The following is a 13,032-nucleotide window of genomic DNA, read 5'->3' on the forward strand; positions in this document are numbered from 1 at the left end:
CACTTCCTAGGCAAAATACAAGTACATGTAGTTGTTTTTCAGCAATAATATTTACTCAGAGAAGTTATTAAACTCCGGGATACTGTTCGCTCTTTTATTAAGAACATTTTACAATTAATAGAAGTCACGTAAGGATGTGTTGGTGGTGCACGATTTTGAGTTAGAAATTGCTTACGGAATGCAGAATAGCTTGAAATCTGTGTACCTCAGGATTCGGTTCTTGGAACCCCGTTTTACTGTCTGTATTCAAAACCTATAGGAAATATATGCTCGTATATGAAAGTGCTATCAAATGCGGTATCACTGCTTTGGAGATGATACCCAAAAATTTCTAGTTATTGAGCCAAATGAAGACTTCAATAATGTGCTTTCTTCTCTCAGTGCTTCTCTCGCAGACATAAAAATCATGGATGTGCACCAATATTTAAAAGTTAACCTTGAAAAGACTAAATTGATGCTATTCTGTCCAAAACATAAAATAAAGGATGTTTCTACTGTCAATCATGCTTTTAGAGATAGCTTGATTAATGACTTTCCTTTTTTCCTTATATGAAGAGCCTTTGAGTCCTTTTCGACCAGCCTCTTAAGTATTTAGAAAAACTGCAGTTCAAAAGTCAGGACACGCATAAAAAATATCCGGAAAATCGGTCGCATCCGTCCGTACGTTACAGACGATGCATGTGAAACTTAGATTATTCACTTGTGACTTCCCTTCTCATGCAAACTCACTGATGTATGATCCAAATAAGCAACTTGTGAACAAACTACAGAAGTTTCAAATACTGCCGTACGGCTGATAATTCGTACCAGGAAATCTGATCGCGTGACCCCAAACTTGAAAGATCTCCACTGGCTCCCTGTCCAATACAGTATTCAGTATAAAATACTTGTTTATATACAATGCATTGAGCAATCATGCTCCAAGGTAATTGTCCGAGCTTCTCAAAATATACCTCCTTCCAGGTCCTTACGTTCTTTTTCTTTTTTATGTTCCTACAGTTAAAACAGTTACATACGGCAGACGTCAATTTGATTACGCGGTTGCCTCACTTTGGAACTCTCTTCCTCTGTGTCTGAAACATTCCAAATCTGTTTCCGCATTTAAAAAAGAAGGTCTCAAAACTCACCTCTTTCAAAAAGCTTACGAGGGAATGTAAATATTGCATTTTTTGTGATAAACCTAATGTACAAAGACACTGAACTTATCTAAAGGTCTTTTGTGATTCTAATTGTTTGCTCTACTGATAAAATACAGGTTCATTTGATTGTTTTTCAATGTTTAAATTGTTGTAAATTTTTAAAGTGGCTCCCACGCAACATACACTATATAAGTAATATGTTATGGTTTTATAGTTCACATAAAGTCTTTTAAATGTCCTATTTTTATGTACAAATATATACAATGTATTTCTTTAAGTAATTTGTTCTCCACTTTGCATGCTTATATATATATATTTTAATGTGAAAGGCACTAGAATGTCTTTATTATAATGCACCATAGAAATTATTGTATTAATGTTGTATTGTATTGTTGTATTAGACATTCTTTTATCTTTATGCAATAGTTAATAATAGTTTACCTTCTTTCAGCGAATTTGGTAAATTATTAAACTCAATTTTCTTTAAAAAATCTAAATATCCTGATAAAGTGAGTTGTTAAATTCTTTAACATACCTGCGAATTAAATGACGAGGCTACATGCCACGCCTACGTCATCCACAAAAGAAAGCTTACAGAAGATTTTGAGGTACGACAAGACTCTCTTCTGCTACCAATGCTTTTTCTAGTGGTACCTGTAGTGGACTGGATCATGCGGGAAACAACTAGAGATGGCAAGACAGGAGTCCACCAGACTTTCACTCACTGTTTGGACTTTACTGACCACCTCTGCCTTATGTAACAGAAGTGCAATTCAAGACAGGTATGCAAAAGATTTAGTAAAGACAGATCTGCTGGTCAACATTGACAAGGCATAGGTAATGCGACTCCACAACAAACAGCACACACTAAGTACGCTTTGAGAGCATAGCATAGGAAGCATCGTCACAGTCTTTTGTGGAACAGATGAAGACATAAAACAAGAAATAACAAGGCGTCTCTATCAACCTCAAGCCTGTGTGGAGTTTAACAGCATTGTCCACACGCATAAAATGTCTTACCAATGTAAAGTCTGTGTTCCTCTTTGAGTTTGAAACATTGAGAGTTGCCAACACCACCTCCAACGTACTACAAACCTTTGCAAACAGATGTTTGCGTCATATACTAAACATCAAATGACCAGAAAATATAAACAAGATCCGAGTCCTAAAACAAAGTCTGCTTACACTGAGATATAATTCTAGTGTATTGCATGTACTCAACGAGAGTTTATGAACTGCATTTCCAAAATCACAAGCAAACATGCATACAAGGACAAAAATGGAAGTAAAATGTAAAACCCTGAAGCGTATTAAAAAATTAAAATGATCTTTGTATATTTTTCTTAGAGTTCTATTCAAATATTGAACTCAATTTACACGAAATGAAAGTTACATACCTGTGATCCTGTTAAGACAACCGATTTTATGAGGTTTGTAAATATAAAGGATAATGCAGATGCAGTATATGCCATTGTATCTGTTCCATGCAGAACAACAAATCCATCAAAACGCTGGTAATTTTCCTATATATAATAAATAATGAATTAATATTGCAGAATGGTATCATATAAGAACATAAAAAAATCCAAGAACCATTTACCCTTAAGAAGAATTCATATTTAAATTGATGTTTAAAGAAGGATTTTTATTGGCAATTAAGAAATTTGAGAAATGCGTGAAGCAATATATGAAAATGATAAGCACACACAACAAAGTACTTAATCATAATTAGATACAAAAGTATAGTACCTGTAACGTTCTTACAATGTACAAATGATAAATGATTGAGTTCGCTTAGGTTTCCTTCCTAAGAATCACGTTTCTAATATAAAATCAACACAAACTTCATTAACAATGACAAACAAACACAAGCTAAAGTCACCAAGACACCATAGCTATTAACAGGACACGACTTTTGGTTAGACACAAGTTAAAGTCACCGAGACACCATAGCTAGTCACAAAGACACTAGGGAACTGGGTCCCTGGGCTGAGTGGTCTAACTAACAATTCTGTTGTTTCCCGACACAGCCCAGGTACCCTTCCCAAGTCACCTAACTCCGACAAAGAGTTACACCAAAAGTAACTGAAACAAGATTGATCCTTATATTTATACTATTTCTCCTATGCCTAATTGCTACTCATTGGTCAATAAATTCTAATGATTTGGTTGGCTGAAATATCAACTCTGATTGGCTACACATAATATGATTTGATTGGGTGATTTAAAAACCTATTTCAATCCACTTAACTAATTCTGATTCATTACAGTACCTCATAAAATAATAAAATTTCAACCGAAAATTCCACCTCAAGCTAAATTTCAATAACATGTTGGAACATTTTATCATTGAAGATGACATTTGAACGATAATGGAAAAAAAAGAATACTTGGAACATTTCAGAAAACTTAAAAAATGATTTTTTCGCAAACAAAAAAAGGATAGATCAACAATGGTCAGTAAACCACGATCGAAAATGTTTGATTCCGTTTTCACCATATTTGTAATGTCTCGTTTTCCTAAACTGTTTTTCCTATGCAGCTGTAAGGCAAACTTCGTATAGGCCTATTAAAAATGGAGGACTCCAAAGTGCGATGGGACTCCAAAGTCCGATGGTTACGCCAAAGTCCTATGATATGCGCCAAGCCCCAATCGTTTGACATGCCGAAGTCCGATAGAGCGGAAAACAATTCATGTTTATGACGTCATAATGCTACTGAATCCAATACTGCAAAACCGCGCCTTGCCAAAGTCTTATGAATAAATTTCTTATGCAAAAACTAATTAAGCTAAATCTCCTAGATACGTCCGAATATAACCCTAGTTGGTCCAAAGGTGTGTAACAATTATAACCCATATATTTTGGGTTGGATCGAGACTAACCCTTGTCACTAGGCTTGTGTGCGAGGACTAACACTAAATCTATCGGGTTGGTGAGAATCAAGGACTAACTGTTCTCAGTCGAGGCGTGTACGAGGACTCATCCTGATATCACTGGAAGGTGCAAGCACTACACAAAATCAATAAAATTTTGTTTGAGGACAATTCAGGGTTTCAATCATGGCGTCATCAACTTGGATTGGTTCTCTGCACCATCGGACTTTGGCATGTCAGACCATTGCCCTTTAGCGTAGCGGGTCTCATAGATAACAAGCCATCGGACTTTAACCTGAGCATCGGATTTCGGCGTCCGTACCGACAATCAACCAACGGGGTTTGGCGCAGACCATCGGGGTTTGGCGAAACCATCGGATTTTGGTTTCACCATCGGCCTTTGGTATCTTATGAAATAATGTAATAGTAACTTGATTTAAAACCATATGACGCCACATTGGTCAATAGTTTTTTAACGGTTGATTTTAATAGTTCCAGTTCAATAGCGGCTAAAACGGTAAAAATGGAACCTTTTTCGCATAGAATAGCGTAAGAATTGTAAGTCAGGGATATAACAATGCACATTCTAGAACAAATTGAGTATTATGACAGCATAATAGAAACATCTTTTTTGATTAATTTGATATTATTGCAAAATAATTTGCTTCCTATTTCTTTTTTATTTATAAACATTACTTACTTTGATGTCGTTTGCAATTTTCATCCAGTCCTTATACGCCATATTGCTTGAGTCCATTAGGGGATCATAACACAAAATCCATATGCTCAGTATAATTTTTTCTTCTGTAAGAGGCCTTACAATGAAAAAAAGAAAATCCACTAAACATTGTGAAAAGAAAATAATCTTATTTAGGTGGAACAAACTTTCCTCTCCTAAGATCCATGAAAGCAAATTTGGAATAGTCTGATTTAATGAAAGGCATTGTAAGAGTGTATATACTAAGGAACCTTAAAAAGAAGGGAAAAGTACAATTTACCATTTCATTAATAAAGAGGCACCGTTTTCTACACGATTCTCTACATCAGGAACATTCAGGTATTGCCATCGTTTCCATAAAAAATCTTTGAATTCTTGGGCAGCTGCTGGGGCCAATCCTGTAGATAAAAACGCGGCTAGGATAAGGCTGTCCTTAAAGTACCAACGTGTGTCAACTATTGTTTCTTCTCTGAACTACCTAGATATGACGCCATAATAACATATGACGTAAATCACTACATACTTAAGGGGGCCAACTATAGTTTCCATTGCACAATATTTCGCGCATCATAGTAAAATGAAGCGTATTTATTGTTTTAATGCAACTTTTTCGCTTAATTATTAAAATTAAACAAAATTAAGAAATTATAGGTATAAAAATGTAATTATAATTATAATTAACATTTATTATTATAATTTGATATAACTGATTATTTAACCGATTTTGCAATTGATAGGTAGGTTGACATCGCTGCAATGTTTTTATGACGTTATGGTAATCTGAAGCTCTTAAAGGAAGGGGTAATAAAAACATTATTACAGAAAAAGTAATAAACATACGCTTTTGAAACTTGAAACATATTTTTATTATGTTTTCTTCAGAATCCATTGTTACCGTCATAGTTTGTAGGACTTTATAAGAGTAGTACAATTTGCTATTTTTTGCATTTTGAGATGACCCCTCTCTTAACGAGACGGTAGAATTTTGTGTTTCTTACATATATTGTATCATATAGTATTACTCATAAAATAATATAGTTTGAACAAAATGCCTATTGTAGTATTTGTATAATTTGCTTTAAAGTGCTAAAAAATTGGCATTTTCTTATATAATCCTACAGTAAATGTACCTGTATTTTGAGACGGTCCTTCAAAAATACCTGGACGGTAGATTTCCCCCAAACTTTGCATGTACATTGAAGTTTTTTTTTTAATTTTATTTTAACTTTCACATTTATATCAAACAAGTATATACAAAAGTATGTTCATAAATATATCTTCCTTCAAGTACTGTAAACCAACTTTTGATCGCGAGCGAGAAATTTTCGCGATGTTCGCGAGTGCCTCCTCATCGCGAATATTTCTCGCTGCGAACCGGTCCTTAAAATGTATTTGTCTATAAAACTACGGATCCAAAAGGCTTGATCGCGAAAATTAATCGTCGCGAACTAGTTTATCGCGGAATAAAGTCGTCGCGAATAATATTTGGTTTACAGTATCTATTATAGATAGCGTATACAAGTATTAGATTTACAAAAGGACATCCACATATACAAGCTCACATTTAATTAAACACATGTGAAAGTTGTTTTAATATAAGATAGAAAAAGGAGGAGAAGAAGAAAGAGAGAGGGAGAGAGAAAAGAACATTAAAAAGAGAAAATCAAAAACAAAAAATATTGGGGCATAGTGTTGTTTTTTTCCTTTACACTAAGGGGAGTGTAAAGATTAAGATTTGTTTCTTGAAAAAATTTATAAATACATATGTATAAGTAGACTTGTACAAATGAATCATATCATATCACAAATGCTCTGCCAGTTATTCTCATACTCTGTATATTTACATTGTTTCAAAAGTAAAAATTTCTCAATCAAGAATCTTTCCACAATAATTGTTTTTAAAGTCATTATACTTAGAACAGAAGGATTTTTATATTGAGTCGAAAATATATAATTCTTAGTTATCAGTGTCATCAAATTTAGCACTTTATGGACATCCTTATTCTTATGTTAGCCAAATAATATTGTTGTTCTGTCAAAAATTACAGATATATTAAACGTACACAAAAACCACTCTTCAATATCACACCAAAGCTCTTTTACTAAATTACATTCAACAAAAAGATGTTCAATTGACTCAATGTCAGTCTTACAGAAACTTCATGCTGGAGATTCTTTTATCTTAAGTTTAATAAGATATAAATTTGTTGGAACTATTCTATGTAAAATTTGAAATTGTAGCAAATTTACACTGAAGTTAATGTAAGTTACATATGGAATAAAAATGAAGAGTTTCACTATTGTAGTTTTCACACAATAAAACTAAAGTCGGTCCCCTTTAGCTGCCTTGACGGGGAAGATGTTATAATTTTTAAGTGTCGGGATTATTTTGAAGCTCCAGTGTGCGGTTATGATGTTTAACATTTGTGATATATATATATATACTGGTGTCTCATTATATCACGGTAATTAATCCTTTTGCATAAAAAATGTTATTCCAATTTTTTACTTTTAACTTTCATAAAAGAATAATCATAAACCAATCTATGGACAAACTTTTTAGTGTAAAATTATTTCCCAAGCTTGCATCGTTTAAGTTATTGTCTATTTTTAAAACAGGAAGTCTTATTTACCTCCAAAATTGGAGAGTCTCATTGTATCGCGGTATGGGAAAACATGGAAACTTGTAGATGACATGGACTTCAATTTTTATTTTTGAATTTACTATGTAATTCTACAGCAAAAGTAAATAAATATAAAAACTTAAGACATTTAAAAGATGACCTATAGAATAATTTTTACAAGGTTACAGATTTAATGGTTAAAAATAATAAAACGTGACTGGAAATCTGAAAAATTACGTTTTTGTTAATTTTTTTTTCAAACAGATGTTCCATACTTCTTAATCATCAAAAAAGTAAACATTCGGACGTTTTAAACATAATGTCCATCAATAAAAAGAATAAAGGCTACGTATTCAAATTTTTGCTACATACCTCGATACAATTAATTTTTTTTTCGCCTGTCCGATTTGCGCTTCTGCGCATATTAAACAAAACAATAATTATATATAAAACATTCCCCTTTTACGGCTGTAGACAGAGCTAGAATTTATGAATAGTGCATATGGTTGATATGCACATGTGATTAACAAGGATAATTAAATTGAATTAAGGATAATTGAATTGAAGATTTTCTGTGTGCATCTACAAGAGCAGTATTTCCTCTAATTGAATTTTCTGGTTTATTTGGTGTAATTTATCCTCTTTTGTATTAATTCCGATGTAAAATTCAGGCTAGCCCCAGCACTTTATATATATATGTGCCCGTTCACAGTGAATTGACTTACTTGTATTTACTAAAATAATGATTTTATTTTACACTGGTGCTGATGCAATTTTTCCAACATTCAGGAAATCATATTAAGTGTCCTTCACGTGATCACCAAAGTCATAGTGACATCACAAAAATGGTTTACTATAATACCTGATAAAACTCTCATCACAAATTAATTTCTAATTCATACATAGATTACATATTTTAAAAAAATGCTTCGAATAAAATGTATATTTTCAAGAATGATACAGTGGAGTTGCCAATTCCTGATTGTCTTCTATTTCGGGTCATTCGTGTGTATTTTATGCCAAATTGTTAAAATGTAAGCGCAGAAAATGTAATGAATATGCTGGCCATGAAGAATTGGTCTTTCTGTCTATAATTAATCACAAAATTTTGAACATCAACGATAAGAGAGCATCCGACAATCGAAATTCTGAAACGCACGCACAGAAGTCAGATATGTTTCTGCTTCGGTGACGAGCGACTTTCGTTTTCGTTCACAGCAGCAAGACTGATAAATAATAAGAGCTCGAAGGTATGACAAATGCATTTAGTTTTAACTCAGAAATCAATCATAACGATAGCTGCCCAAATAAAATTATAAAGATTAATGAATTAAACTAGTACTGTACTAGTTCCTCCAATTACGGTTCAGGAAATCTCGTGGTTAGAAACATGTCAAAAACTCAATGTACAAAACCAAGCGACAACCGTGTATTTACCCTGATGATGAAAAGAATTCTATCTAGAAAATATTTTCCTAAAAAAATTAAAGTGAGTTTACCCTTCAAGTGCATTTTTATATAGAGAATAATACATAACCTTTTCCATATAACATCCTTCATCAGCCCGAGACACCAATATCAGCCAGAGGGCCGAAGGTCCGAGGGCTGATACAGGATGTGATGTGGATAAGTGTATGTATTAATATGTTTATTACATTCTTAGTAAAAAAAAAATACTGCATGCATTAAGTTGAGAAGAAAAGTAAATAACCATGCATGGACTTATTACATACATGTACATGATCTATTGTCTCATACGATTTGGGTTTGTTTCTACATCTATTTCAATGCACTCGATCCGTAATTCGAAAATATTACATGTAATTTGTAAATTAAGATTAACCTTATTATATTTACATTCCCAATGTCTATGTCAGAGATAAAATTACCAAATGTAAATGTACTTTATTTCCCCATCAATGTATTGGCGCAGTTCCAAAAAAAACACGTGCAGGGCGGGCCAACAGCTAGACAGAAGCAGGGCTTGGAGCACGTGGATTGGTGGAATCAAAACATGTATATGTAAGGAATAACTGTCAGATTTTTCAAGTTCATGAAGATGATCAATCGATTGGCTTGCGTGATAATTTTATGCATAATAGCCGAAGGCGTTTATGCAAATTATCACGCAAGCCAATCGATTGATAACTTCATGAAATCGAAAAATAAGACAGTTATTCCTTAATTCAAAAAGTTAAAATTAAGAGAATATTAACCAACCAAAAATTGTTTTTGATCACAAGTACTGTTTTTGTTATTTAATTTACTAAGGGTGTGATACTGGCGTTGCAATAGCCGTATCAGCCCTGCAGGGCTGATATGGGTTTGCAGGACTGATATAGGTTCTCAGCCCTGCAAATCCATATCAGCCCTGCAGGGCTTATATGGCTATTGTGAAGTCAGTCATATTGCATATGCAAAAAAATTGTATTTATTACTAAGTATGTAATAAAAATAAATTAAACTGTCTTATTTTAATCCTTTTATAAATTTTATTAATTCTGCATATTGCAATTTGTTTTTGTTTTTTTTTTTGTATTGTTTTAAAAATAATTTAAACATATTTCTGTGGTTGTTTATTTTTTTCAAACCTGCATGAACTCATTTATGATTCAACATCATAAAAATCGTGTTCCGAAACGACCCATGAATATTACAAAACCGTGAACTCACATTACCCGGAAAAGGAGAAAATGACTCGTGGCTGGGGAAGCTAGGCCTTGCTGAAATTTCCATGTAAATATTGATCCCGTGTAGCTATCTTATACATTCTTTAGTTTTCTGTAATAACGTTTTCTCAAAGGCACCTGCTTGGGCCAGTATTTTCAAAGATATTATTTTTCATTTTTTAGGTTAATGTGTCATATGAGACTTTATAATTATTTCCCTTTATGTCAATAATATCTGCTGCGGTTGGTATTGCTAGGGCCAGTGTTGCATGGAAAATATTTCATTAGCTTTCATCCAAAAGAAATTATGTACTGTGATGTGTAAGATGTTTTCGGACTTTAATGTAAAATACTTATTTACCCTTAAAGTGATTACTTTACAGCTGCTTATATTTCGAAGTAGATGTTTATATATATTTAAATGTACTATCTTTCTTAACATACAGATGTTTCTTAAATAAACTATATGTTAAATATACTGGTACAATAATGTTTTATGGACAGCCTTATACTAATCACGTAGTGATTAATATAAATTCCAATCGCCCACTTTATCATTCTGTTATGTCCGCATATTGTTTACTTGATTCTTTAATTTCATTTAGATTCTAAAATTATAAATTGAAGGAGGAATTTTTTATTACGGATGTAAAGGAGCCTGTTTAAGTAATTATATATACATCGCATGATGTGTTTATTTTATATTGATAAATTGTAAACCTGAGATTTTTAGGGTTATATCATTTTACCTAAAGAATAATTTGCGTATTGTGTGTGATCCTTCAAAAGATTTTTTCTGTTACATGTAAGAAAGGGGGAAATTGGTATTTTTCCCAATGCATTTTTTAAAAGGCGATTTAGATCTACAAAATAAAATTTGACACTGAGTGTTATACTATCCTCTGGTATTTTCATAACAAAATTATGTTTAAACATTTACATTGGTCCTTTTAATTACAAAAAGTATCAAGGTAAAATCATATGTACGAATACCTCTATAAAATTGATCTAGTGTAAAAAGAGGAAATATTTTCTTAATTCTGTTTTCATATTTTATACTATGATAACAAACAGGAATTTGATTTTTATGCGCCCAGATCGATAAATCCGAGGCGTATATTGTTTTTGTCCTGTCTGTGTGTTTGTTTGTCTGTTTGTTTGTTTGTTTCCAAACTTTAACCTTCGCCATAACTTTTGAACCATGAAATTTAAAAAAAATCATATTTGATATGCATATTTCACTAATGAGGTGCTTTCAAATGACACCAATACCAATAACCTTGTGACCTTGAATGTGACCTTTATGATAAAAATAGCTTTTCTGTCTGCAAACTTTAACCTTCGCCATAACTTTTTAACCATTAAAGATAGATACTTAATATTTAGTATGCATACTATACTAATAAAGTTCTTTTTTGTAACTTTAACCATAACTTTTGAACCATAAAAGATAGAGACTTCATATTTGGTATTCATACTCCAATCATCAAGTTCTTTTAAAAAACACCAAGGTTAATTACCTTTTGACCTTTTCTGTTATCTATGCTAGCATGCTAAAAATAGCTTTTTAGATTTTTGTTGCCGCCGGGCGCATAGTGTTTCACAAACACATCCTGTTTTTTCTTAAAACATTAGATGAAAAGAAAAATCATGATAAGTAAGTCGTTCTCTTTTCATCGCTTAATTAGCAAAACATTGCAATTGGTTGCATTAAAATAAATACATTTACCCTTTTTCAAAACTTGTCCATTACGTAGATAACTGGTATGCATTATAAAACTTGGGGGAAGTCTGTTTTTATTTGGTGGTTTCTTATCATTTTTATTATTTTGCTAAAAAAGCGGGAAAATTTCGTTTATCTGTTTATTCTTAGAAAACGGATGCATTTATTAATATGTATCGCATTATGTCAATACATAAACTGATATGATTTGCTTCAGAACTTGCTTCTCCTTTCCAAAAGAAAGTTGTGTCAACATTATAAAATGGCAAATTAAACCATAAGAAATACAAAAGATTAAATTTTCTCCAAAGCATTTCTTGAGTAAATGTTTACAATTTTTTTATCTCCTAATTGCTTATGAATATATTTACTTGCTGATTAACATGTACAGGTTCAATTCAACAAAATTTGTACTTCATTTTTAATGAAAAAAATTATTTTCTAAAAACTTTTGCATAAGGTTTTATGAAATCTTACTATTTTTTTATTAATAATTTTACCTGCATATAATCAAATACAAAACAAAATTTACCCTTTTTCCCCATATTTTTCATCCCAATTGTTCCACCGGTGTATAAAACTAAAACTGACTTTGCTTCCAACTCTTGTGCCATCTCCTGTATTATTGAACGTGATTATGAAATTTCACAAGTTGAAAGAAACTATCTAAGCAAATGGCATGACGACGTCTTTAAATACTGTAAGGCCTAGCCCACATATTGAATGTACACCAAATATGGAAATGTTTATTTTTTTATTTATATCCAGGATGTGGTGACTTTTAGTTTATCTTCTTTCTAATAAAAATGTACATGTATCACATTCCATCTCTACATTTGTTATAGTTTTATTCTATACCTAATTTAAAATGGATGTATAATATATATTACAGTATATTATACAATTATTGCTGTTTTTTGATGTCAATACAATGATTTAGCCATATGAGGAGTACAATATTTACCGAGCCCGGAGGGCGAGGTGAATATTGTACTTCGAAGATGCCTAAATCATTGTATTGACCGAAATAACAGCAACAATTGTTTTTTTTATAAGATTCACTGATAAAATGATACAACTAATTACTTGTTTGAATTTAATTAAGTCCTAGCCAAATACAAGAGAGAAGCAGAATTAAAATGTAAATAAACCTTACCAGTTGTATTAATTTGAAATGTTTTTTTTTTATCAATTTTAATTGCCATGAAAAAAATATATAATGTCAATCTTTTTATAGCATAGATTTTGAAAGGAAGGAGTATTATCAGGAAAACCGACTGCCAA

At 32.1% G+C, this 13,032-nt stretch overlaps 1 protein-coding gene across 1 annotated transcript; it reads right to left on the minus strand.

Annotated features, from left to right (window-relative positions):
• Positions 1-1,793: 1,793 nt before the first annotated feature.
• On the minus strand, positions 1,794-12,366 carry LOC134275508 (L-asparaginase 1-like; the record flags this gene model as incomplete). Its single annotated transcript, XM_062757796.1, has 6 exons — positions 12,281-12,366; positions 5,013-5,130; positions 4,715-4,829; positions 2,537-2,662; positions 2,160-2,234; positions 1,794-1,891 (listed from the first exon to the last, which is right to left on the minus strand). Coding segments are annotated over exons 1-6 (614 nt in total), but the record flags the coding sequence as incomplete, so codon positions are not given.
• Positions 12,367-13,032: the final 666 nt, after the last annotated feature.

The sequence above is a fragment of the Saccostrea cucullata genome, unplaced genomic scaffold (genome assembly GCF_032062105.1).
Source record: "Saccostrea cucullata isolate Sc308-1 unplaced genomic scaffold, CSIRO_AGI_Scuc_v1 ctg15009, whole genome shotgun sequence".
Classification (NCBI taxonomy): Eukaryota; Metazoa; Mollusca; class Bivalvia; order Ostreida; family Ostreidae; genus Saccostrea; species Saccostrea cuccullata.